Genomic DNA, 27,145 nt, shown 5'->3' with positions numbered 1-27,145 from the left:
TAATTATTATTTATTACAATTTCTTCATTTTGTATAAATTGTAATGAATAATAAAATAAAATAAATATTATTATTTATTATTATTTATTCACTTTGTATCCTGGCTGTATCCCTCTCCCCCGGTCTCCTCCCAATCCCACACTCCCTTCGTTTTCTCCCCCATACCCTTTCGCTAATCCACTGATAGGGAAGATTCTCCTCCCCTTCTCTCTGACCCTAGCCTATCAGGTCTCATCAGAACTGACTGCATTGTCTTCCTCTGTAGCCTGGCAAGGCTGCACCCCCCAGGGAGAGGTGATCAGAGAACTTGCCACTGAGTTCATGTCAGAGACAGGGGCTGTCATGAAATCCCCCTACTCAGGATTTCACCTTACACCCATCAGAATGGCTAAGATCAAAAACTCAAGTGAACACTGATGTGGAGAAAGGGGAATCCTCCGTTACTGGTGGGAATGTAACCTTGTACAACCACTTTGGAAATCAACCTGGCACTTTCTCAGAAAATTAGGAATAGTGCTACCTCAAGATCCAGCTGTACCACTCCTAGGCATATATCGGAAATAAGCTCAACTATGCAACAAGGACATTTGTTAACCATGTTCGTAGCAGCTCTATTTCTAAAAGCCAGAATCTGGAAACAACCTAGGTGTCCCTAAACTGAGGAATGGATACAGAAGTTGTGGTACATTTACACAGTGGAATACTACTCAGCTATTAAAAACAAAGAAATCATGAAATTTGCAGGCAAATAGTGGGAACTAGAAAAGATCGTCTTGAGTAGGTAACCCAGAAGCAGAAAGACACATGGTATATACTCACTCCTAAGTGGTTATTAGACATATAATATAGGATAAACATATTAAAATCTGTACTCCTAAAGAAGCTAAACAACAAGGAAGAACCTAGGGAAGATGCTCAGTCCTCATTCAGAAGGGCAAACAGGATAGACATTGGAAGCAGGAGAAGACAGGAAACAGGACAGGAGCCTACCACAGATGGCCTCTGAAAGACTCTACTGATCGAGGTATCAAAGCAGAGGCTGAGACTCATAGCCAAACTTTGGACAGAGTGCATGGAGTTTTATGGAATAAGGGGGAGATAGAAAGACAGGAGCTCCACAAGGAGAGCAACAAAGCCAAAAACACTGGGCCCTGGGACCCCTGCAGAGACTGATACCCCAACCAAGGACCATTCATGGAGAGGACCTAAAACCCCTGCTTATATATAACCTCTGACCATATATTCTAACTGATTGTGAAAAGAAAGCTGGTTTTATATTCTAAAACTACTCTCCATACCTTTTCTTTTTTAAATTTATAATTTTTTTATTTTATGTGCATTGGTATTTTGCTTGCATGTATGTCTGTGTGAGGGTGTCAGATCTTGGAGATACAAGCAGTTGTGAGCTGCCACGTGGGTACTGGGAATTAAACTCAGGTCCTCAGAAATAAATCAGTGCTCTTAACCGCTGAGCCATCTCTCCAGTCCCATGCTTTTTCTTTCTTTAAAGTTAGTTAATATTTGTATTTGGCCTCTGAAAATAGTTGCTTATAAAATGACCACTGAAGCAATTAGTTTATTGTAGGATTTATAAGATAATCTTTCTTTAAAAAGTTTCATTGTCATCACTCCATTTATAACTTATAGAGTAAAATTATTCTGATAGACACATATTTTCAAAAACTAACCAGAACATTCAAATAGGATTTTTTTTTTTTCGTTTTTATTTTTTGAGACAGGGTTTTTCTGTGTAGCCTTGGCTGTCCTGGACTCACATTGTAGATCAGATTGGGCTTGAACTCAAAGAGATCTGCCTGCCTCTGCCTTCCCGAGTGCTGGGATTACAGGCGAGTGCGCCCAGCTCAAATAGTATTTTGTTTGTGTAGTGGGTTTATTCTAAGGACATTACTGTAGATGAATATCCCTGCTGTAGGCTTAAATACGATACTGTTTTCTTTCCTAGCATTTGGAAAAGATTGAACTTATGTTTTCTGTGACCGGAAAGAGAAGGAACAGTAGTAGCTTTCTTCAGCTTTGCATACTGCATGATTTCTGTCACACTACTTGTGGTGAGAATAAGGATTGAATCTAGGGCATGCTTGATGGGAAAGCGCTCTAATACTGAGTTCCCCCTCCATCCCTACAACAACTCAGTGCTTACATGTAAAATAAAGCAGCCTTTGACAATGTGTCAGGAGAAATTCTGGTATTTATTTGTAGAAGTAGGTTCCTTTATTTAAAAAAAGACAAGATTTATCCACAGGCCTACTTTGTCAGTTGCTTTAATCATAAATTGACTTATCAGTACATAAAATGGGGATTGGCATGGTTTCATTTTGGGCTTTGGGACTTGTTTTTGTTCTTGTTTGTTTTCCTTTTTCTTGGATTTTTTTTTTTTTTCCTGAGACAACTGTGTATCAGTTGTCGCCTAGAATTTTACTATGTAGACTGGGCTAGCACTGGCCTTGAACTAGAGAGCCTACCTCTACCTCCCAAGAATTAAAGATGTGTACTGCCACAATAACTACTTTGGGAGTTTTAAGATGAGCCAAGATGTCTGAAATGGAAGAAAAGAAGTTGATGACATAAATGAAAACAACTTAGCAGAGCATGGCGTGGAGGTAGGAGTAAGGGGACCAGTTTATATCACAGAGAGAGTATACATTTTCAAGTATTAACAGTAGCTCATCTCTGGTGCCTTCCCAGCAAATAGATCAGTGAGCAAGATTACCATTAGTATAAAGTCTGTATGCATAGTTATACTAAACTGCTGGGTTTTGTCAGGAAAACAGTTCTGCTATTAAGAATACTTACCCCTCCCCCCCCCAGTTTTGGGAATAGAACCCAGTGCCTTTCACACTAGTCAAGTGTACTACTGAACTGCACTCCAAGCCCTGTGCATTATTTTTAGTTACAGGATTATGTCATTAATTGCCTGTGGTTTGTAGACTATCCACTTTACTGTCTTACAGGTGCAATAATTGTCTTTTTTCAATTGTTTCAGAAAAAGAAATATTTATTTTATACCAAGGTTGTAAGAAAACTGTCATTTGCCAAAATAAGTGAATAGGAGTCAGTATTAATAGACTTCTTGTTTGTTTGTTTGTTTGTTGTTTGTTTGTTTGTTTCAGCTGCGAGTGCTTGACCAGCATCACAATTTAGAATTAAAGAGGTTTAAGTCACAAAGGGCTTTTAATATATTTTAGCTATGTAATGAACATAAAATTAAATTACTAGAGAGAGATAAATTGTATCAGAAAAGAGCTGGGACTAAAGGATCCCTCTTGTTTAAATAATTGGGGTAGCTCCCAGACATCTTTTAAATGTTTGCTTTTAATTTTAGATGAAATGGTTATTTTCATTTGCTTAATTTACTGACTTCCCATTTATGTATTTTTATTTCTCCATACCTGCCTAAATCAAATATAAAACATGCGTCTCTTCTAGGCATATTAGTAAGATTGAGATTTCAATGTTAAAATAGTGTTTAGAACTATTGAAATATCAGAATTTAGTTTTAGTTTTACTTTCATTTATTTAATCTAGGAATAAACCACTAACAAGAAGAAGCTAAGCAAAAACTTTAAAAACAAAGAAAAAAGACTGGAATTACCAATTTTATTTGGGCATGATACAAGCGCCTCAGCGGGGTGAGGCTGCTGTTTAGAGCTGTGCATATAAACACCCATGCCCAATGAGGTGGTACCCTGTAAGTACCTTTGTCCTCAAGAACATGTCTGTCAGACAGTACAGTCAGCTGCAGACATGCCAGGTGAGATTGTGTCATTGTTTTCCAACAACGCTTAACTCCAGTCCTGAAAAGTTAACTGAGATAGCGAGGTGCCCAGACATTGTCACCAGCCAGCAAAAGCCTGAAGACCCGAGTTCAGTTCCCTGAATCCACATGAAAATGAGAGAAACAGCTTCACAAAGTTGTCCTCCAACTCCACATGTGTACTGTGCTGTATGGTAATAAGCAACATTGTAAAAGATTCTTAAAAGGTCTTTTTGATGCTATAGAAATGAGATTCTCTCCAGGTCTCTTAACTTTCATTGTTACAAGACCTATGGAAATTCAGTACAGACAGTTTTCTTAATTAACTTTTGGTATTGCTTTAGGGTTTTGGTGTTAAAGAAATGGAATAATAGTTTATTCAGAGTTTTCTTAGCCTTTTTTCATTTAACTAAAATAAAATTGAAATCTTTATGTGGAGCAAGTTGGAAGGACATATTTGCGCATTCATGTATATGTACATATGCGTGTATATATATGCACATATATATGTATGTGTGTATATATATGTATGGGTCAAAGGACAACCTTGGGTGTCAGTTAGTCAGTCAGTTAGTTAGTTTTTTGGTTTTCTCTGTGTAGCCCTGGGTTGTCCTAGAACTCACTCTATAGACCAAGCTGGCCTCAAACTCAGAGATTCACCTGTCTCTGCCTCCCAAGTGCTGAAGTTGAAGGTGTATGCCACCATGCTGGCGTTCTTAATTGACTGTGCCTTTGTTTGAGAGGGGTCTCTCATTACCGTGAAACTTCACCACATAAGCCACGCTAGGTGTCCTTCTGTCCTTGCTTTCGAACAGTACAACCACAACCTAGGGTGGGTTCTGGGCATCTAACTTCAGGTCCTCACATTTGCAAAGCCAAGTAAGCAATTTTGTCAGCCCCCCTAACTTTAAATATTCTTATTTTCTCCTTGGGCAGGAGTTAATTCTAATATGTTTTTCCATACTATAGGAGTTATATGTCTAGGTTTCAACTGAATAAAAGAATTATTCATGCTGTTTCAGGCCATTTTTCACTTCTAAAATTCACATTTCAATGATTTTTAAGGGTTTAGATAGTGTTTTTAAATTTTCTGAAAATAAATAGAGGTTATACACTTAGGGAAAAAGAAAACAAATGGGGAGGGCTGGAGAGATGGCTCAGATGTTGAGAGCTCTTCTTTCAAAGGTTCTGAATTCAATTCCCAACAACTACATGGTGGCTCAAAACCATCTATAGTTAGATCTGTTGCCTTCTTCTGGCATGCAGGCATACATGCAGGCAGAACACTGTATAGATAAATTTTTTAAAAAATCTTTAAAAAAAGAAATAAATGGATTAAACCAACAGAATATTTTAGATAGTGTATAAAATCATTTAATCAGTCTATATATTAATAATTGTTAAATTAAAACAGTAATACTCAGCAAGTAGTACAAATGAACAAGTTATTAAAACAGAATTCAGAATCAGAGAACATCATACTGAGAAGTTTGAATTCTGTTCTCTAATTATATTAATAGATTTAACATTTTCCTATTTTTCTATTATGAGCACCAAAATCATTGGCCAAATTAAATGAAAAGAAGTCCTTGTAGGTTATTCTACAGAAGTCAAGCTGTACACAGATTGTGAAGGTTCGGTGTGCAGGACTAAGTTATTTAGTGGGTTGGACCTTTTATTCTGAAATGAGGTTCTAATAAGAATCGAAGTTTAGAGCATCGCAAGCCTCCGGGTTTTCCTTCCCTATTCCTCTCCCAGTGGTAGCAGCCTGTCAGCTGTATGCTAACGAGATGAACAATTAAAATAGTCCTATCTGGCTGGCCCACAGGCGGGGCGCAGACAAAGAACTGTTTATACACCTGTTGTTCATGTAGACACCATGTCATTGTGGAGCCAGAGATTAAAGGAAGGGTATGAGAGCCAGGGTGGGCAAGGGTTAAAGAGAACTAGTAAAGCTGTGGAAGTCAAATTCTTTAGAAAATATATGAGGGCCATTTGCAAAGGGAATCAAGTTACAAAGAAAAAGTTTCTGCTGGCTGCATTAACATGGGAAACCCCGGACTTCAAGTTTCCTGCTAGTCTGAGACCGTTTTTTAAAAGATTTATATATTTATTACATACGCCAATTGAAAAACTTTTTGGAGGCCAGTAATGAGAGTTCCTGTAAGAAAATAACTTTGGACTGTTACATTGAGGCAAAAATACTTGCTAACATTTATATTCCAAAATAAGGCAGCCTTCTTTATCTTCCTTAAGGAAATGGTAATGACCCTTTGCTGCAGAGCCTTTTGTCAGGAAGAGGGTCAATACAATACTCTTTATTTAAGGTACAGAAAGTGTTTTGTTTTGTTTTAATGGTGCTATTGAAGTAAGATGAAATGGGAGTTCAGCAGATGGCATTGTCCCCGAACAGGATTACTGTTCATCCTGGGTTCCTCTTGTGTAGTGCACAGTTAATATTTGTATATTTTGAAGTTTTTAAAGTCATTCCCTTTGTTTTTGTGGTAATTCAGAATATTAGCTAAAAACAGAATTAGTATCTATAACCAAAGTCCTGAGAAGTTTTAAGTGCACAAACTTACAGAAAGTTCAGCTTCTGCTTTATCTCACAGAGATTTCCTAAGCCAAAGTTTCTCTATGTTATTTCATCTTTAAAATAGGCCTATGCTTCAAATTAGCATATTGTATATTGTATATCCTGTTATCTTTTTGTAAAATGGAATTGTGTGTGTGTGTAGGCCAGAGGTTAACATCTGGTGTCTTCCCCGTGGCTCCCCACTCTTATATGTTGAGGCAGGGTCTGTCACTTGAACCCAGAGATTCAGCTCCTCTAGCTAGCCATTGTGCTCTGGGGACCTTCTGCCTCTGTCTTTCCTGCACTGAGATTCCAAGCTACTGTCATACTACCCGACCTTAACATGGGTGCTGGGGATCTGAATACCTGTGTCCTCTGGTTTGTGTGGCAAGAACTTCAACCCTGATCCCATTTCCCCAGCCCCTAGAGTAGGATTTCCAGTGACCCTCATTTCCTCTTAGGCCACTCAGTAGGCAGTAGGAAGAAGGCACTAGTGAGTGTTAAGGACACACTTGACCAGGATGTCATTAATAACAGAGTCTCATGACACAGTGCAGTTTCTCCTTCAGTCTTCTTTCTTCACTGACTGTTAGACTAAATTCTTCAAGTTTTTCTAGAGTCTTTAATGGGGACAAGGAACCTAAAGTTGAAATTTTTCAAAGGTGGGAAGAGGTTGAAAGTCTGCCATCATGTTTGAGGTCCCTCCCTGCTTTAAGGTACAATTCTAATACATGATGAAATTTACATAGTTAAGGTGTGAGGGTGGTACAGTCTTGGATATTCAAAGGGAACAATGAAAGAGTAATTCTTGTGAGTGATTAATCCTCAGATAACTTTGAAAGTAGCAATGGAGTACATTAAAGATGAATAAGGATAAAAGACAAGTATTCCTTTAAAAGTGTGGTGAGCGCTTGATACATTCTAATCAGACCCACTGCCAAATGACCCAGTATCCTGAAACTCTGCTTTGGGTCCTTTTATTTAACGCACAGGATTTAAACAAAAGATAAACCCTCATGAGGATATTTATACATGTTAGAGTAAAATCCAGTCATAAAAGATAAAAGCTATATTTATTACTTGAGGTATTGCATGTTTAATAACTTGTTAAGGCTGAAAGAACTACCAAAAAACAGTAGTTCTCCTGTAAACTATTTAATTTAAAGCTTATTATTCTATGTGACAAGTCTGCTACTGTTCTAATAGAAAGCTTTATTTGTAACATGTTTCTCTTAAAAATAGTCCAGTACCTAATGGTTGGTGTTATTGTGCTTTAGGCTTGCATTATAGGTGAGAGGGAGGAGAAATAAGCTGCTGTGTATGTGGGGAGGTCCAGTTAGATGAACCATTAGTACCTTCCCCATGTGGTATTTTACTCGACACAGGAACAGGTATGCAGAGCAGGTTTTCAGGTCTGTGGGCTCTCTGACGCTGTCCCTTATAGAGTGCCTTATCTCTAGTAGTTCATTTGAAGCTCTCTGGTCTAGTAGCTAGAAAATGCCATTCACCGGCAGCCTTTTCAGCTTTTCTTAACAACTCTCTATGGAATATAAATTTTGAAACTTATTTTTTAAGTAACATTTGTATTTAAATATTTTGCTACTGTCAAGTATTTTGAAATGTTCACCAAAAGTTCGAAAAACTCACACCTAAAAAGAGTTGTTAAATTCAGACGAATAGTTGTGTATTCTGTATAAATTCCTGTACAAGACTTAGAGCCAAGTGAAGTGGTGTGATCCTGTAATCCTGGCCATTCAAAAGCCTGGGCAGGAAAGTCTCTTGAATTAGGAGCTCAGTGTCAGCCCGCCAACTGACCTGCCACAAAAATAAAGAAATAAAAATTGGCTGCTTTGTGACTTCGTTTGCTTGTTATTTTCCCTTTAGATTGGAACTCACCGGGAAGATTCAGTCAGTCTCAACGGCAATCATTCAGTGCTGTCTAGTACTGTTGCCTCAAACACAGAACTGAACCATAAAACACCTGAAAATTACAGAGGTAACTGTTTTGTCATTTTTGAGCAGTAAGTATCCTTTGAAATACTGTCCATTTGGACTGAGATCTATGAATCAGACCCTCACACAGTAGTGTTGCACGGTTGATGCAGAGGGTCACTGTCTCATGTGTACTGACCCTGTTAGCTAAGCCAGCCTAGCCAGAGCTGGTTGCAAACCACTGTGTAGGACTCTGGTCTGTGTTCCTGTCCCTGTCCGTTCTCTTTCTTGATTCCTTCCTCTCATGAATGAGTCTTACAGTCAGTGAGATCTAGATTTCTTAGTTCATTGAGAACTTCGAGTTACAGTAGCTCTTGCTATAGAGATTCTGATAGAACTGGAGAGACAAAATTTTTAAAGAAAAAAACTATAGTCCTTGTTACGGAATAGATTTTATAAATAAATTAGGACTGCTAACTTTCTTGACCACTAGGTTCCGACAAGTTCTTTCTGGCTCCAAATAATGTACTTTTCCTCACCTCCAGAATGCTTCCTGTGTGTTTACACTCTAGAAGGCTTTGAATCATCTTTATTGAAATATGTGAATCTAGTCTTATAGTTTATGTCTCTTTTGCCTCTTTGTTAGGTGGCTTGCAAAATCAGTCTGGAAGTGTTGTTCCAACGGAAATCAAGACTGAAAACAAAGAAAAAGATGAAAACCTTCATGAACCTCCTTCATCAGATGACATGAAATCAGATGATGAGTCCTCCCAAAAAGACATCAAGGTCTCATCTAGAGGCAGGACAAGGTAGCGTTCGTATCCAGGCCTTAGACCTTATGTTTGCCTGAAAGGGAAAACGGGCTTGGGACATGGTTAGTGATAGCCAGCTACAGTCTAGGTGCCAGGCCATGATTTTTCTTTTTAATCTAAATTCATCCATTTCATCCTCACGTCTCTAAAGAGGAGGCATATGAACATTTGACTGAAGTTGTGTTTTCCACTGTTTCACACCCCTTTGTGTCTTCGTATGAAAAAGAACTCTGTCATTTCTCAGTTGCTCATAGTTTATATAAAAAGACAATGAGAGGACAGTTTAAACTATTTGTTGGTGTCAGCCAATAAATATTTGATCTACTAAAGAACTGAGTATATGGCAGAATCTAGCGTGGCTCATCAAGCACCCGCCTGTTGCTTATTATGTGTTATTATTGGAAACCACCATATGCTTTGGTTTCATGTCATCTGTGGCTGAGTTTGCTTTACATTGACAGATTTGACTAGTTGCCACAGACACCATTTGGCTCATGAAACAGGAAATATTTACCATTTGGCCCTTCATAGAGGTTTGCTGTTCCCTGATTTCAGCAGTAATTTGAGAAAAATATAAAAATGTTCCAGATAGAGTGACACTCTGAGGAAAAGCTTCCCAGAAAGTGAACTTGACTTGCTTCCAAGCATGAATTTGGACACATTAATACCGTAGTTTCAAATAATTCGTGTATCTTCCTTCAGGTTCTTGTTTGTTTGTTTGTTTGTTTGTTTGAGGGGCTGCAGCGATGGCTTAGAGGGTAAGAGCACGGGCTGTTCTTCCAAAGGTCCTGAGTTCAATTCCCAGCAACCACATGGTGGCTCATAACCATCTATAGTGAGATCTGGTGCCCTTTCCTGGTCTGTAGGCATACATGCAGGCAGAATACTGTATAGATAAATAAATACATCTCTTTTTTTTTTTTTAAGAAAATGAAATTAGATTATGTGTGTGTGCACACATGGACGTTATTTTGTTTTTTCAGACACTGTAGCCTAGGCTGGTCTTGAACTCATGATCACCCTGCCTCAACCTTCCAAGTGCTGGGATTACAGACATGATCATACAAGCCCAGTCTGAATTAATGTATTTCCAGTGCGTCCTATTTTATGGTTTATGAGTTAGTTATCAACAATGTATCTAGCACATACAGGTATTTATATTTAAAATGCCCATTTTTGTGTATTAGATTAATAATGCAGAGGAGACTGCAATGATAGAACTAAAAGAAGCTATGACTTTTCCATTTACACACCTAACAGAGTTCCTTTCTCTTTGTCATTCTCGTAGCTTTCAAAGCCTATGTTTCTCTTGAGAAAAATGAATGTTTGCAACGCTGTGGTTTTAGTATACACATCCTATTCATGTGATGAATACAAATAAAAGTAAAATTCAGTCAAGGAATTCTGAGACCGCTTCTTCTAGGCATCTTAACTCATATTTTTATGATTTTGAACAAATTTTAAGAGATAATTTTGTATCCTTTCTTCTCTCCATGTCCATTAGAAATCAATAGACTTTTCCACTGTAAATGGCTAGAACAGAGATACTTATAGTTTTATCGACCATATTGTCTCTGTCAACAACTACTCGGTTCTACTGTTGTGGCACCAAATAGCCAGAGATAATATATAAGCCTTCAAATATATATAATATATAAGTCCTTCAAAAAAAAAAAATTGTAAGTCTCCTAGGTTTTTTTGTTTTGTTTTTTTCAGGATTACAGTTAGCTATGCTTTGAGACCTTCTGTGTCTTGTCTTCTGTCCCTTGTGCACCATGTGACTGCCAGAGTGTTTCTAAGCAGGCATGATATGCTCCTGCTCCAGGACAGCACCAACAGCACTCAGTGCCTTTGAATCGGTGGGGGCCTGCTAAGATGTAGTGTCTGGATCTAGAGATTGTGGGTAGAACTTGAAACTCTGTATTGAACTGATGTTGGTAACACTAAGGCTGCTGATCTGTGGATCCAGTCTCTATAACAAAGTGATAGAATTTAGTTACAGTCCTTGTTTATGAATAATTTGCTCTCATGGAGAGTCCTCTTTCCTAAAGTGTGCCATGAAAATGTATTAAAATTAAACGATTATTCAGGTATGTTGAAGAAAGGAAAGGAATATCCAGTCACATATAAGTACAGCTGTTGCTCTTTTCTAGTGGGGGTTAGAATTTTCATTTCTACCTTTATAGTTTATGCTTTGGCACAGTCAGCATATCTATAGGGAAGCTCATAGACACTATTGCTATTGTTTTCCAGCAGTACCAATGAAGATGAGGATCTGAATCCAGAGCAGAAAATCGAAAGGGAGAAAGAAAGGCGGATGGCCAACAATGCCAGAGAACGCCTGCGTGTGCGGGATATTAATGAGGCATTCAAAGAGCTGGGTCGAATGTGTCAGCTTCATTTGAAGAGTGAAAAACCTCAGACAAAACTCCTCATTCTTCATCAGGCCGTGGCAGTCATCCTTAGCCTAGAACAGCAAGTCAGAGGTAAGTCAGTCCAGAGAGACAAACATGTCTTAATTGCTTTGCTTAAGTATGTCATCTGTGAAAGCTATCTGAATACTTCTATTTGTGCCACCAAGATCCAGCTCTCCCTGTAGGATCTACAAATTAAGATCTTCCCACAATCCTTTAGAGCCCAATTTTATGAAATGGGGCAGGGAGCAAATAGCATCAGCCTGCTATTCAGCTTGGAGCCCATTTGCTCCTGTGGACTCAGCATCTGTCCTCACTGTTGAATTTACTTGCCTAGACTTGCCCTCCCCTCTGCACCATGTTGTGTTCCCTCTTTCTCGGCACTAGACTTCCCCACGTGGTTTACCCTGGTGCTTCTGCAAATGTTGCTGGTTAATAGGATGACTAAGCATGGCTTAGTCTTTACCACATCTGATGTCCTTTACACCCATGTCAGGAGGTCTCAGGTCTGCTTTATTGGTATCTAGTAGAAATTCTATAAAGTTCTTTGACATGCCCATGTGTCTGTCACATGTGTGGTTTAAAAGGACTGAGGCAATGGGAGGTTGGAGGGGCTTATGGGGGTACAAAATGAATAAAGTGTAATTAATAATAATAATAATAAATATTTAAAAATAAAAAAAAAGGACTGAGACAATTATCCTGTTTCCTTCACGAATTCTGATGGGGTACTAAAAAAGCTCTAAAACTTCACTTGTTTAGTGTGCATTTGCACCTCTTCTGTGCTTGTTAGTTATCAAATACTAGAAAGTCTGTTTTTGAGGTTCCACCATTTAGACATTTCTGTTCCCAGCATATTTCATTGTGGGTCTCAAGTTTGCCCTCTCAACTTACAGATTCAGTTTGTGATCAAACACTTCTTCCCAAACTCATTCACACATCAGCTCATTCAGCTCACTGGTTTGAACAAGAGTGAGGAAGATGGATGATGATGGTGGTTCTTAGATCTGGCTGGTAACAGAATCATCTGAGGTCTTTTTTCAAACATGTCTCCAGACCCTACCCCCAGGATATTGATTTGCAAGGAGAAGATCAAACAGGGCAGATGGAGTATGTGTGTTGAAATACTCTACTCTTTCTGTTAGCCACTGAAATAAATTAAAATGGCATTAATGCAGAAGGATAGAATATAAGACAGCAAAAATAGGCAAAGGGTGGAAAGTAGATAGAGTAGGGGTCACTGAACATTCTTATTTCCAACTCACATGGCATATGTCTCAGATTAGGATTTAACGTCCTAAAAAGACAGGTTCTTCTCAGCATGTATGGTAAATGAGGGTAGGGCCAGCATAATAGCTTAGCTGTTAAAAGTACACGCTACCAAGCCTGAAAATCTGAGTTTGATCCCTGAAGGGTACCTTCCTCCATGGTTGCAGGAGAAAACCAACTCTCCTAAGTTGTCCTCTGACCTCCATATGCCCGCTGTGGGACACATGCACACACCTGTGTGTGCACATAGAAGAGATAAATAGTGTCAAGACCTAAAGATAAAGTACGTCATGAGAGTTCAGCACACTGGAGTCCAGAAGATTATCCTACTGCTTCTAGAGACAAAGTTTAAATCATTTAGAGATAAAGAAACAAGATTCCAGTGTGTGCAGTGTGGGACATTTCTAAATTATGAGAGACACTAGAGGAATGCCTTCACAAGCTTGCCTCCCATGTACACCTCAGCAAGCATTTGAATCACAGACTTGGAATAAGTGTACATAGGAAAGAGAAAGCTGTGGGACCCAGGAAACAGCTTTTACACAGACAGTGAGCAAACCTCCATGAGGAGCTACTGGCCTTTTGGGTGCTCACCTATGGCTGAAGGTTCCCAGGGAAAGAAAGTGAAACTAATAAATATGTGCTGTGTGAGGACTTAAGAAAACAAACTGATGGGCATTTTTGTAGGTGTGTTACAACACTGAGTAGGGTTGGGATTTAATTTTTTTTAATGGAGGGAAAAAAGAAGCCAGCTATTAACTAAGAACAGCTATATAGGAAACAATCACAACAATCCTTACCTCAGCATGTATCTCCATGGGGTCATAATAGTATAAATATTTGCCTTGCCATAGTAATACAAATAAGTGACTACTGGGTTAGCCAAAAATTCTATCCTATACATGTTGAAAAGGTGATGTTATAATGCAGCTACGTTCTCCTGGTTCTCATACAAACCAGGAATCAGTAGATAAAATTCTTGGTGGAAATGTGGGATTTGCAGTAACATCTGGTTCCACATACATTTGTATCAGATCTTCCTGACTATGTAACACATTTGCCATAGGCTGCTCATTACACCAAGGGTATAAAAGAGCAACATAGGCCTTTTGGTTTGAACAACAAAGGTGGTGGTGATGGTGGTGGTTGTGGTGGTTGTCGCTATCAAAGCTGTAGGTACCTTAAGTAGTTTGCTGTAATAGTCTGTTTCTTCTAGTCCTAACTATTCTTTGTCTGATTCTCAGAATCTAAAAGATCTTGCTAACATATCAAGCTGGAGGCTCAGGTTCTTCTCAGCAATTCTAATTATGCCCCCTAGATCTTCTTATGAAAAGAGTCATAGCGCAGAGCGGTGGTCCACTATAAGAGAAATATGAGCCTGTTCCCTTTGAAAACCTTCAGGTGTCACTTTGTCGTCTTCGAGTTGAAATACTGATTTACCTTCAGTCTCTGGTCATGAGACCATTGTCTCAACAACTCCATGGTACCTAACAAAAGACAAGTCAGTGTCTCTGCCTCTTCTTAGGCAGACAGTTTCCTGTTGAGGCAGCAGCTCTTGGATCATGTGTGCTTTTGAATGGTAGAGTACAGACTGGGCATGCGTAAGACCCTGAGATCATCCCAGCACCACAAAAAGGGAAGAGAAAAGAAAGCCATTGTTGTTTATTAAAGATTTCTTTTCTTTTTAATTATGTATATGGGTGAGTGGGTGTGCATGCCAGTACCAAAGGAGGCCACAGACATTGGATCCCCACAACCTGGAGCTACTGGCGGTCATAAGCCTCCCACAGAACTTAGATCCTCTGCAAGAACAGTATTTGCTTGTAAGCACCTAGCCATCTTCCCAGCCCCATGTTGATATTTTTAATCTAATGACAAATTTGTTCTTACTAGGAATGTTTAATAAGTGAAGAATAATGTCCCTTTATTCTTTCTTTTATTAATTCTCCTCATAAATATGTACGTTTTATGCATTTTCCTAAATGCTGGGTTTTAGAGAAGCAGAATGTAAACTGATACTATATCATGTATCAGTCACAGTTCATAGAGTTTATACTTAAAGCTCTTGTGTTTTTATAACTCAGATGAGTACAGGGAGGTATTAAAATATACATATTCAAATACACTGATCCTCCTGAGAAGGGGAAACATTAACAAAGAGAGCTGTGCTATGAGCATTGAATTAACCCCTCATTTCTAGAAAATATAACATGTAAAAATTGCAATTTTTGCTAGGCGTAGTGGTACACACCTTTAATCCCTGCACTTTGGAGGCAGAGGCAGACAGATTTGAATGTGAGGCCAGCCTTGTCTACATAGTGCGTTCCAGGACAGCCAGGGCTACATAGTGAGACCCTGTCTGGAAAAAAAATTTTTTTGCAATTTCAATGAATATTATAATCATTACAGGTTAGTTTTAAATGATCCCTTTATATCCATTAAGGCATTTTGAATCAATTTATAAATTGATGTGTATGGCACTTGAACCCCTATAGCATATCCTTAGAAACAAAAATTATATAAGAAACTGTTATAACCAAGATACCTGTGCTTACCTTTCCATTTCATTTATTTATTTTACTTATATTACTTTATTTTATGTATGTAGGTGTTTTAGCTGCATATACATCTGTACACCAGAAGAGAGCATTAGATCACATGAGTCTACAGTTGTATCAGTTTTGATCTATCATGCCAGTGCTGAGGTTTGAACTCAGGGCCTCTAGAAGACCAACCAGTGTTTTTACTGCTGAGTTATCTCTAGCCCCACCTTTCCACTTCTTATGGTAGCCCTTGTTCTTTTCACTTCTCAGAGACATATGCATCACACATCATCACCTCTCGTCATCTTGGCTGTGTTCTCTATGAAGTTTTAGTGCCTTTCTTGTACCACAACCATAGAAAGAATTCTGTCCTCTTGTTCTCTGTGTACGTCAGAGTAGAAAAGGAAGGAATGCCATTGTCATCTGTCTCCCTTACATTCATATGTTTCCTACATGAATATAGCTGGTTTTCTGAGCTGGTAAATACAAGGTGCAGCACAGATGTCTTTCAGATACAAAGAGGGTATCATAAGCCTTTATATCAATTCAGTGTACTGTATCATTGCAAGCCTCTAAGGAGAACCTGATTGACAAATAATGGTACTTGCCAAGATTTGTTTAAAAATTAACGTGTTGATTTCAAACAAATTAAAGCCTAGAAGACTAAATAATAATAAAAAAATAAAGAAAATACAAAGTGGTCACTAAGAATTCTGGCATCTCATCTAATACTAAAGTTTTAGTGTAAGCATATCTATCATGGCTTCCTCTGAAAATTAGATTTAATATAAAAATGAAATTACAGAGATTGCTCATCCGCACAGAAAGAACAACAGCAGTTTGTTCAGTTTACGACCCAACAGTTACTACTCCCCTGGATAAGAAACCAGTTGCCCAACCCCCTGTCCCAGTCTCTTGTTCTGCCTTTTTACATAATGATACCAATTCTCTCCTTCTGCTGTAGAGAGGAACCTCAACCCCAAAGCAGCCTGCCTTAAGAGAAGAGAAGAAGAAAAGGTCTCTGCTGCGTCAGCAGAGCCGCCAACCACACTGCCAGGAACCCATCCTGGGCTTAGTGAGACTACCAACCCTATGGGTCATCTGTGAACGTCAGCCAGGTGTGTATGGAAAGGAAGTACAAAGATATCACTTCATTTTACAGTGGTTAGAACTGTGGGGCAGCTGGGCAGTGAGGGCGCATACCCTTAATCCCAGCACTTGGAAGGTAGAGGCAGGTAGATCTCTGTGAGTTGGAGGCCAGCCTGGCTACAGAGCGAGTCCAGGACAGCCAAGGCTACACAGAGAGAAATCCTCTCTTGAAAAACCAAAGTCTCTCTTTGGTGATTGTGAAGGTCATAAATAATTGGGTAAAGATCATATAATTTGGAATACAGTGATCTTTGTACCTTCTTGTTGTCTCATCAAAGCCAGTGCTATTTAGACCAAATTATTATTTAAAAAATTGCAATAGCTCATAAGGAAGTGCCAGGTCTTCTGGCCTGAGTCAGCATATTTGCTCATTCTCCAACAAGAGGATGTCACAGTGACTCCTTTACTTATTAACAGGCTCAGTTGCAAAGTTAATATTTTAGAAGCTGAACAGTGTGAACTGTAATAAAATATTTTTACAGTAGCATTTTAGCTAGCAGCATGGATTAAGAGTAGAACTGGTAACTTCATTTTGGGAAATTTTGGTATGGGCTTTTTTTTTTTTTTCTTTTTTTTTTTTTTTTTTGAGACAGAGCCATAGTATATAACCCTTACTGGCCTAGAAATCACTTTGTAGACCAGGCTGCCCTTGAATTCACAGCAGTCTGACTGCCTCTACTTCCTAAGTGGATTGAGGGCATGTGGCACCACTCCCAGTCAAAACTTCATTTTATAACCTTCCTTGAGGGTTGTATTGTTATTTTCTTAAGTTTTTCAACAGATTTTAAAATAGTAGAGGCAGATGAATGGAAGTAGGAACAATATCAAATGTAGTTTCCTTTGGTTAGCTTTGTGACTCTCTCATTTTGAGATGAAAGTCTGGATTTGATAGAATAGTTAGTAAGTACACTGCTCTTTCAATGTCAGATTTGGTTTTTCCCACAGCTACTAGGATCAAATTAGATTGCAGTTGAAAATGTAGATGGAGAAAAAAAGCAAGAAAGGTCAACACTGTTAGTCAGTTATCACTGTAACATCAGCACCCTGGAGGAACTCTAAAGCATTCCCCACAAATATTTCCAATCATCATAGAGGTTTTCATGTCACAGACTCCTCAAGCAAGAGCTTGTTAATTCACACAGCCTAAAAGGGAAGCTATTGCCTTGTGTTCTGTGGAGAACGGAATGTTGTAGGAAGGTGCTGGTCTGTTGCATAGTAAATGCTGATGTGTTTAGTTAACATACCAGCTTCTCAGTACAGAGCTGACTTTTAAGTTGATAGGTCTCAAAGAGCAATGATGAGAAGCAGCTTAATAAAAAGCTCAAGTGTGGGGTTTCCCTTAGACTGTGGGGGAAAAAATACTCCACTGGTCTGTCTTTTTTCCCCTATCTGTTGTTCTCATCTTGGTTTGCTTCCTGATCTTTTCCTGTTGTGCTTCCTGCTGCTTTGGGATTTCTAGCCTTATCTTTCTCTGTAATGTGGAACGAGTCTCACCGAGGGGGGTCTGTGAGATGGCTCAGTGGTTATAAGTGCTTACTGTGCAAACTTGACAACCTGAATCAACCTAACATGGAAGGCTGAGGCCCAGCAATGAGAAAGAACATGATCACACTGCTGAGCAGTCTGTAGGTAGAATCTGAGGTCAGATATTGCCAACTTACGTGCTCCCAACATGAAAGTTTGCATAATTGCCTGGCTATGCTGATGTATAAATTCTTAATCACAAGGTCCCATGTGTTTCCATCAGCTGCTGGATGAAGCCCGTCAGAAGACAGTTATGGTAGGCTCAGGATGATCTTTTCTAGATCCATTCATTTGCTTGCAAATTGCATGATGTCCTTGTTTTTAATAGCTGAGTAGTACTCCATTATGTAAATGTGCCATATTTTCTTTATCCGTTCTTTGGTTGAGGGACATCTAGTTTGTTTCCAGTTTCTGGCTATTATGAATAAAGCTGCTGTGAACATAGTTGAGCAAGTGTCCTTGGGTTGTGATGGAGCATTTTTTGGGTATATGCCCAGGAGTGGTATAATTGAGACTTGAGGTAGATCTATTCCCAGTTTTCTGAGAAACCTCCAGATTATGAACATTGATGCAAAAATACTCCATAAAATACTCACAAACCAAATGCAAGAGTAGTGTTATTTTTAATAATTGTGTTCTAACTATCCTCTTCTCTCCTTGCCACAGTTCCAGAGCCATCAGTAGGCTAGATAGAAGGTGACCTCTCCTCATAAAGACTTGGACAACTCAGATTATCTGGAGACACAAACCTGACAGGAAGAAGAAAAAGCGAAACACTTGAAGCAAGAAACTCATATGTAATCCTATGATCAAAGCAACTGGTCAGCACTTCCATCAGAAGTGAGGATAGGAAGCTCATCAGAGAACGTCGGCCCATGAGGTGTTTGCAGCATATCATTCTGCTGTAAGCAATGTATCGCTTCTGCACAATCAGAGACTGTCTCATCTCTCCACTCAACGTGGAAGTTGCCTTGTGCCTAAACTGAATTGACAAATGCATTGTAACTACAAATTTTATTTATTGTAATGGAACTGTGAGGTCTACATATAAAGGGAAAAAGTTCATGTGGGGAGCTGATCTACATTCAGCTGATGCCAGCATTGTTAAAGCTGTTCACAAAGCAGTGGCAACCATTGGCCCTTAGCATTCCCGGCATACCTGTTAGTGTCTTAAAAAGGAAGGGAGTCCTTTGTTGCCCTCTCCGACCTTCGCCATATGAATAGTGTTTTCCATGAAATAGGAAAATATTACTTGGTATAGCATTTCTCTCTTGTTTTTTCACTCATTTTTATTTTCTCTTTGTGGTTGTTATATTTGATCTGAGTCTGCATAGTTTATGGTCACAGTCCAGAACCCTCCTTGCAGCCCTGTGTGCTTTGTTCATGTCCCTGCAGTGATAAGCAGACACCATCTGTGACCATAGCCTAGCTAAGATTTTGAAAGGGGAAATTTTGTCCTCTGGATTTGTCCCCAAATAAACATTGCTTTATTTCTAATAATCACTTAAGACTTTTCAGGCTTCTAGGTTTCATAGTAAAGCTATACTAGCAAGAAGTGTAACTTACAAGGGAGAGTCTACTTTTTAGAAATTGCTTTGTTTTCCAAGCAGTAAGTACTACATAATATAGTACTTGTAAAGTGTTAGCTATTAAGTGAGCACAAAATGCATTCAGTACAATACAAAGTTGACTTTTCAGGCCATGATCATGGTGAGCATAACAAAACCCAGTTATCACCAGGACAGGCAGTGTGGTGAATGCACTCTACCACTCCAAGGCTAATTACCTATGGAATTCAAGAGCAATGGTCACGTTTCCTTACCCCTAGCCTTTACTTCTCTGTCCTTTGGGTGGCTGGCGAGTGGGGGTAGGGCAGAAGGGTGATTTAATCACCTGCAAACCACCTGCTCCCACCCCAAGAAGAGCCAGATTAACCCTGAGCTGTGCTTGTCAGTCCATCTTAGCATTATGCATTACTGCACCCTCTGTCTCTAATCCCTCACAGTTGTTTTTAAGACACAGTAATCACTTTGAACTTCCATGAAATCCGTCTTCCACCACAGCAGCCCTGGGAGAGAAAAACATGCTGAACACGATGGTCTTGGCTAAGTAACTCCTTAGAGCCAGTGTCAGTGGCAATCTGCACACAGAAGAAAAATCCCAAGTTGTTCTGTCACTTACAGACTCCGGAGAATTTGAAAGAACAAAAACCTTTAAGACGGCACTTCAGATTCTCCATCAGGACTTTTTCTAACAAGTCAGTCTTTGGTGAACTTAGTGGACTTAATTTGCATACTTTAATTTGCGTATATTCTCGTTACATCAGACTTTCTCTGTGGCCTTGTTCTTCATTTCAGTGTTACTCAGCTAAAACAGAAGTTGTTGCTTATGATGTGTGAGTGAACATAAGCCACTGCCTGGCCTTTTTTCTTCAGAGCTTGTTGTCTTTTTCGCTATATTAGACTTTGCAGTATGCCCAGAAGCTTTCCTTCATAAAATAGAAAGAAAAAACATTTGGCTTATTTTTCACTGTAGCTAGTCTTTTATACAATAATCTTGTAAGAAAATTTCTTGAATTCTAAATATTACTCTTTCTAGATTTTTGAAATCAAAAGTTTTCAGTAAAAAGTTTCTTACTTTATTTTATTATATTAGGTAGTTAAAGAAAATGTAGGGTTATTTACCATAACCTGTTCATTAATATCAGAAATTTACAATAGCATTTTAAGAGCATAGTAGGTTCTAGTATACCTTGTAGTTCCTATGGAGTATTGTGAGAGCGAATTGTTGGAGATGAGCTGCTTTTCATCTTGTTCTCCAGTTTCCATTGTTGGTTTATTGCAGATTTGTATCCTGTGTCAAATTCAAGGTATTATTGATAAACCTTTTCAACCAGCAGCAAGAAGTTCAAAATTTTTTCTGTCACTGTAACAGAAAACACAGTATGTATATAACATTTATGTAGCAATAAATGTGCCATCCTTTTTTTTTTAACATAGTAAACTAGTGAGTTTTTTACACCTGTTTCCCACAGAATAATGTATTTTGTTTTCTTTTCCCTATCTCCTGTCTCCCAGAAAGGCTGGACTGCTTTTCCTGTGTGCACTAACTGCTTCAGGGGTGACCCTGAAGGACAGCTGGGGCTAGGAGAGCTAGGATGACACACCCCTGCCTACACAGTGCTCCTCTTGCCTTTTCTGTTGATACTGGCCTCCTAAGCTTGTCCTGAAGGTCAAACAAACAGAAGTCCATAGTAAGGAAAATCTCTTCTTGCAGATCTAGAGAAGAATGAAGACGGTGGCAGAGGGCTCAGATGAGGGTTTTGAAGTTAACAGTCCTCAAAGCACCTTCGCATTTTTTCACGTATCTCTTCTCTCACCTACAACACAAAAAAAAGTAAGCAAGCAAACCTGCCTTAATAGAGAGATGGCAATATCAGTGAAAGTTCTTTCATCCATTTTTAACACCACATCCATGCATGCATGCTTACATGCATGTATTGACTTCTATGAGAACTTCATGGGAAGCCTGAGATAGGGACCATCTGGAGGTCCTTTGCATGAGGAGGCCAGGCTGAGTCCTCTCAGGATCCTGGCAGATCACTTCTTTTGAGATTTTGAGATGTGATGTTCATGTGAGGCCCAGCAGATCGTTTTGCTTCTTAGGTTGTTTGAGAAATATTAACTTAAATGGTTTGATTTTATACAAAATGATTAGCTTCAAGCTCCATGTCAGAAGTAAATATCTGATGTTAGAAGTGAGATCTGGGGAGTTAAGTCACTTTACCTCATCAATAGGTTTGTAAGAACGAGCCCAGGAAAATCCTGTGTCCAGAAGCACTTCGAGCAGGTCAAGACTTAAAACTTCTCCTACAGAAACCCTGCCTGCCTTCAGTCCTCTGTACAGTGTTTAAGGGATTCAGCTGAATGGTTTCGTTTTTCTCTATGTATTTCCCACTCATGATTTATTTTTCTTCCTTAGAAACTCAGTTATTTCAAATAGACATCACGTAAGGGGTGGGTGAGAGAGAGGAGAGAGAGAGTGAGTGTGTGTGTGCATGTGTGTTTAGCTAAAGAGTTAGTTTTGGCATCAGTCAGTTGATTCAAATCCAAGCTCAACATCTAATTAACTCCATTTTCTTATCTGGAAAATGGAGATCTGTACAAGAATTATGTAAGTATTGAATGAAACAGTGTATGGAAAGCTCTTACCATGGTTCCTATCACATAGTAAGTACTCAATAAATTATGAATATTTTTAAAATAAATAGTATTTTAAGTAGTTCATGGGTGACTCCTCTTCAGCCACGCTGTGGGAGTGGCTTGTAACCCCGAAACTGGCCCCCATGTCTGTGGGAGCCCACTCTCTGCAGCCCTCCTGAAAGGCGGCACTGCTTTCCAGTTGCCGCTGTCTTATGAAGATTGATTGATTTGTTTTGGGTTTTTCAAAACAGGGTTTCTCTGTGTAGCCCTGGCTGTTCTGGAACTTGCCTTGTAGACCAGGCTGTTCTCAAACTCAAGAGATCTGCCTGCCTGTGCCCTCGGAGCATTGGGATTAAAAGTGCGCGCCACCACGCTGGCTGAAGGTTTGTTGTTGTTTTGCTTTTAAACAAATCTTTTAGGGCTGGAGAGATGGCTCAGCGGTTGGGAGCACTGGCTGTTCTTCCAGAGGATCCTAGTTCAATTCCCAGCACCCACATGACAGCTCACCCCTGACTAACTCCAGTTGTAGGGGATCCAACACCCTCAGGCACATACATATAGTCAAAACACCAATGTATGTAAAATAAAAGTAAATAAATGTTCTTCTCAAAAGCAAATCATTCAGTAGAGTGAACCTGTAGGCTTTAGCCAGTACCCGTAGTGCTGTCAATCTGAGTTCCCAGGAAGCATTTGCCAGGGACAAGTTACAAGTAGCAGAGGACTTATTGGAGGACTAAGTGGGCTGGGGTGGCCTGATACCTGAGCAGAGTGAGCAACGAAGAGTAGAAAACCAGGAACTGTCACTCTGCTCTTTGAGAGGGATACACAACCCTGCAGGGGTCAGCAGCAGAGAGATTGCCTATAGCAAAACTGGGTGGGTGCTGAGGCCTGTGAACATTGCGGCCGCCCCGACACAGGTGACAAAGCTAACAGCAGGTTCCCAAAAAGCTAACCTTGAATGGAGGCCTCAAAGTTAAAACTACCATGGCTTCCAACAGCTCCTATACAACTAACAAAACAAAACCAAGGGTCTTCTGTAGTCACTGGGATGGGTGGACCGTAGCAGCCTGGTGGTACTCCAAAGTGTCCCCAGCACCGCACAGCCGGTGGACCTGCACATCGAGAAGAGTGAAACGTGTACTTCCATGGGCTTTGGTGAGTAAATCTAGGTACAACCCCTGTGGGCACTATGCTTGGTGTCCTGGCGTCCTTCACAGGACTTGATCCTCCCTTCTGGAGGGAGAGTGGACAGGCCACATTATTTCCTCACTTGGGTGTTGCCCTGTGTGTGTCTTCAGTCCTAAAGTTCTGCTGACGTCTAGGACATGGTCACAGCAAGGTCCACTCTGGAGTGTATTCCTAAGGGCCTAGTCCTCAGCAGCAGCAGTAGACGAAGTGTTTGCAGCGGTGCATGCCTCAGGAGGTAGAGGCGGGAAGATCAAAAGTTCAAGGTCGTCTTCAGCAATGAGCTGGAAGCCAGTCGAGGGTCGATGGGACCCTGTCTCAAAGTTGCAGATCATAAATGAACATACAAAAAAGCATCCATGTTTACACCTACTAATAGTTATCAAATAAACAGCCCTCCACACAGCAGGACTGTTACAAAATCCTGGCTGTAGGCCCGTAAACTGAAAACTAAAACATTGAGGAAAGACATCAAAGAGGCACAAGAATATGCTGTATGTTTGTCTTTTTGAGAAGAAAAAAAAAACTAATATTATTAGTTAATACATTCCTACTACTCAACTATAGGATCAACGCAATTACCGTTAAAATTTCAAAGATATTTTCCAGAAATAGAAAAAAAATTTAAAAATTGAATTGAACCATGAAAGACTCCAAATAACCAAAGCAGCCTTTGGGCGGATGAGGTAGCTTAGTGGGGGTAAGGTACTTGCTGCCACAGCTGAGAACCTGAGTTCAGGCCCCAGGACCCATGTGGTAGAAAAAAAAAAAAATCTAGCTCGTGCAAGTTGTCCTCTGACTTGCACATGTGCACTGTGGTAAATGCACACACAAACACCAATATTAAAACTTAACAGATTTTCTTGTACTTTATGATGTAATTTTTAAAAGTTTATGGAACCGCAAAAGATGGTCTTAAACAACAACAAAAAAAACCATGTGGAGCCATCACAAAATAATCCAAAATGTACCACAAAACCATAGTAATGAAAACAGAATGTGAAGACAAATGACTCGGCCTCAAAAATGAAGGGTCTAGAGAGATGGCTCAGTAGTTAAGCACTGACTGCTCTTACAGAGGACCCAAGTTTGATTACTAGCACCCGCATAGCAACTCAGAACCATCTCACTCCAACCCCAGGGAATCTTTTGCCCTCTTCTGGCCTTCTTGGATACTGCACTCAGGGTACACAGAGACGTAAGCAGGCAAAGTGCTCATACACAAAATGAAAATCAATAACTAAAAATACCAGCCAGGCACATTAGTCGTACCTCCACGAGTTCCGTTGCTTGGGAGGCTAAGGTGGGATTGGCAGTTTTTAGTTTCTGTTCGGGTGTGTTTGTAGATTGTAGGTATGTGCACTTACTTGCGCAGGTGTCCTTGGAGAACAGAGGTTATGAATCCCTTGGAGTTGTAGTTAGAGGCAGTTGTAACCTCCAACATGTAGGCTGGAAACAAGCCGTGGTCCTCTGAGGAACGGGAGTGCACTTAACCACTGAGCCATCTCTAGCCTGAGGCTATTTCTTTGTTATTTTGAGGTTTTAAAACTACATAGCCCTGGCTAGCCTGGAACTCACTGTGTAGACCAGGCTGGCCTAAAACTCAGAGATCCATCTGTTTCTGCCTCTCAAGTGCTGGATGTGCATCACAGTGCTTGGTAGGCTCCAACGGTCAGCAATAAGCTTAGCATGTACAAGGTTGTGACTGAAAGAAGAGGGGAGGGAGGGGGAGAAGAAAGAAGAAACTACTCTATCAGATGATCCCACAGTCCCATTGCCGGATATACGTCTAAAGAAAATAAATTTAGTGCATGGAAGAGAGAGCTGCATACCTGTGTCTGCTTCCACACTGTTCACGTGCAAAACAAACCTAAACGTCCATCAACAAATGAATAAAGAAAACGTGCCAAACACTCGGCGGAACATTCATTCGGCTTAACAAAGAAGAAAGTAAGCCAGAAACCTGTACCATTCGGTCTTAAAAAGCAGAACTTGGACACAGAGAATGGTGAAATGATGATTAGTGGGGGCTGGAGTGGGAGAGCCAGAGGGTCCAGAAGTTCAGGTGAGAGAATAAGCTCAAGAGGCTACTAATGTGTAACATGCTGCTAGCAACGGCACGTGTGTTACTTACTAGCACACAAAGAAATGGGATTCGGGGGCTGACGAGATATCTGGCAAGAAAGCTTGCCTGCTGACGAATTCGAACCCTGGAACCCTCAAGGTGTAAGCAGCAGTGGCGCACGCCTTTAATCCTAGCATTTGGGAAGCAGAGGCAGGCAGATCTCTGTGAGTTCCGGGCCAGCCTGGTCCTTGTTGGTCTAATGTGACAGCCCTGGAGAAGGCTGGTGGCAGGACCTCTTCTCTGGTTCTGGCCAGCTTGTCACAGCGGTTTTTCCCTTGCCTTTGTAATAGTCTTGTCGGTCACCCTCGTAGATGGTGCTGATAGCAGCCCAGTAATGAAGTTGTATCTCCCACCTCCCGACTCCTGATCTCCAGGGCCTTGGACATCATCAGATAGCTGTCTTTCGGGGCCCACCTCATAATAGAGTAGCCATGGAAAGCATTTCCCCAGATTCATTCTCCACATCCCAGCTCAGTGCTCCCAATTCCTCTCTTGTCAGGCCAGGTGCCCTGCCCCCCTGGCCTCCATCCAAGCCCCTGGGGCTATCCTGCCCTGTCCTCATTAAAGCCTGAAAGGAGCGGGTGTGCTTTCAGACTCTGAGCAGCAGGTTATCGATCAACACTGATAGCACTAGTAGCTTGATCCCTCCCCGAACTGCAGAGATTAATTAGCTTGATTCCCAAGCATAATTCTTAATTAGGCACAGGAAGAAAGGAAAAGAACACAAAGGGACTATTCTTCCCCCAAGGACTGTTGACCTTCTGTCCAGGGTGAAGGAGGAGGAGCAGGAAGTGGGAGGCAGAACCAGGTAAACACGCACTGGCACTTCAATGCTTCCTGCTGGGCCCAAACCTGTCCAGTTCATACAGACACGTGTGCTTTTCTTCTCTGCTTCACTCCTGGACCCCTGGTGCACATAGAAGGCCAAGACGTGGCCCAAGTTTTGAAGTTCCTACTCTAGGCTGTACTGAGAATTCAGCTGCACTGGCTTCAAGTACAAGAGCTGGGTGGGAAGAGGTCAGTGTACTGAAACTTGCCTAGAAACACCGACGGAAGCAGGGGCTGCTTTCTATTCCTGACATTTTCTAGAGCTTTTGAGCCATGGCCCACTAGCTCTTTACGGACAGTAGGGAGGGCAACTAAGGTAGAAAGGAGTTGTGGTTTAGCAAATGTAAGAAATAACACATCAGCTGGCCCAACACTGAGCTTCAGTTTCCTCTTCACGTGAGCTGCTTCACAACAGGTATGAGAATTACCAAGAAGGTATTCTGGGTAGGTTTGTGGAAATATGGATATGGAGCCAGGGTTAGGGTCACTGGAAGTCCTTGACATGGGCGGTAAGTCAGAACAGTGTCTAAAAAAGAAGGCCAGAATGCTCTGCCCCATGGCCAGCCACCACTCAACACCTCCACCAAAAACACCTTCATCCAGCTCTTTCAAGTCTCTGCTGACCATCCTGATCCAAACACCCAGTTGTAGGCCAACCACGGGGGCAGTGTAGCCCCTGCTGGTTGGACTCTTGAAGCATCAGAAACATTAGATGTGGCTGAGAGGCTACTTCTCTACAAGGCTTGTACAGCTAAGTCCTGAAGAGTCTGAAGACCTCTTGGTGGGATGTATGGTGTGGCCTGTAGGAGAGG

General features: G+C 40.5%; 1 protein-coding gene across 12 annotated transcripts in view; it reads left to right on the top strand.

Annotated features, from left to right (window-relative positions):
* Positions 1-20,987, top strand: part of Tcf12 (transcription factor 12) — a 270,906-nt gene extending 249,919 nt beyond the window's left edge. For 8 of the 12 annotated variants that reach the window (XM_055598220.1, XM_055598202.1, XM_055598188.1 and 5 more), the window contains 5 exons: positions 8,235-8,346; positions 8,929-9,091; positions 11,348-11,580; positions 16,285-16,438; positions 18,660-20,987. In XM_055598220.1, coding sequence (XP_055454195.1) covers positions 8,235-8,346; positions 8,929-9,091; positions 11,348-11,580; positions 16,285-16,427 — 651 coding nt within the window. In that variant the 3' untranslated portion in view covers positions 16,428-16,438; positions 18,660-20,987. Of the gene's footprint in view, positions 1-8,234; positions 8,347-8,928; positions 9,092-11,347; positions 11,581-16,284; positions 16,439-18,196; positions 18,250-18,659 lie in introns of those variants that run through there. The other 4 variants (XM_055598228.1, XM_055598210.1, XM_055598254.1 and 1 more) reach the window with 2 other exon arrangements.
* Positions 20,988-27,145: the final 6,158 nt, after the last annotated feature.

The sequence above is a fragment of the Psammomys obesus genome, unplaced genomic scaffold (assembly GCF_907164565.1).
Source record: "Psammomys obesus unplaced genomic scaffold, mPsaObe1.curated_primary_1811, whole genome shotgun sequence".
Taxonomy (NCBI): domain Eukaryota; kingdom Metazoa; phylum Chordata; class Mammalia; order Rodentia; family Muridae; genus Psammomys; species Psammomys obesus.
The sequence above is the reverse complement of the archived record's forward strand: the minus strand, read 5'-3'. Positions and strand labels throughout refer to the sequence as shown.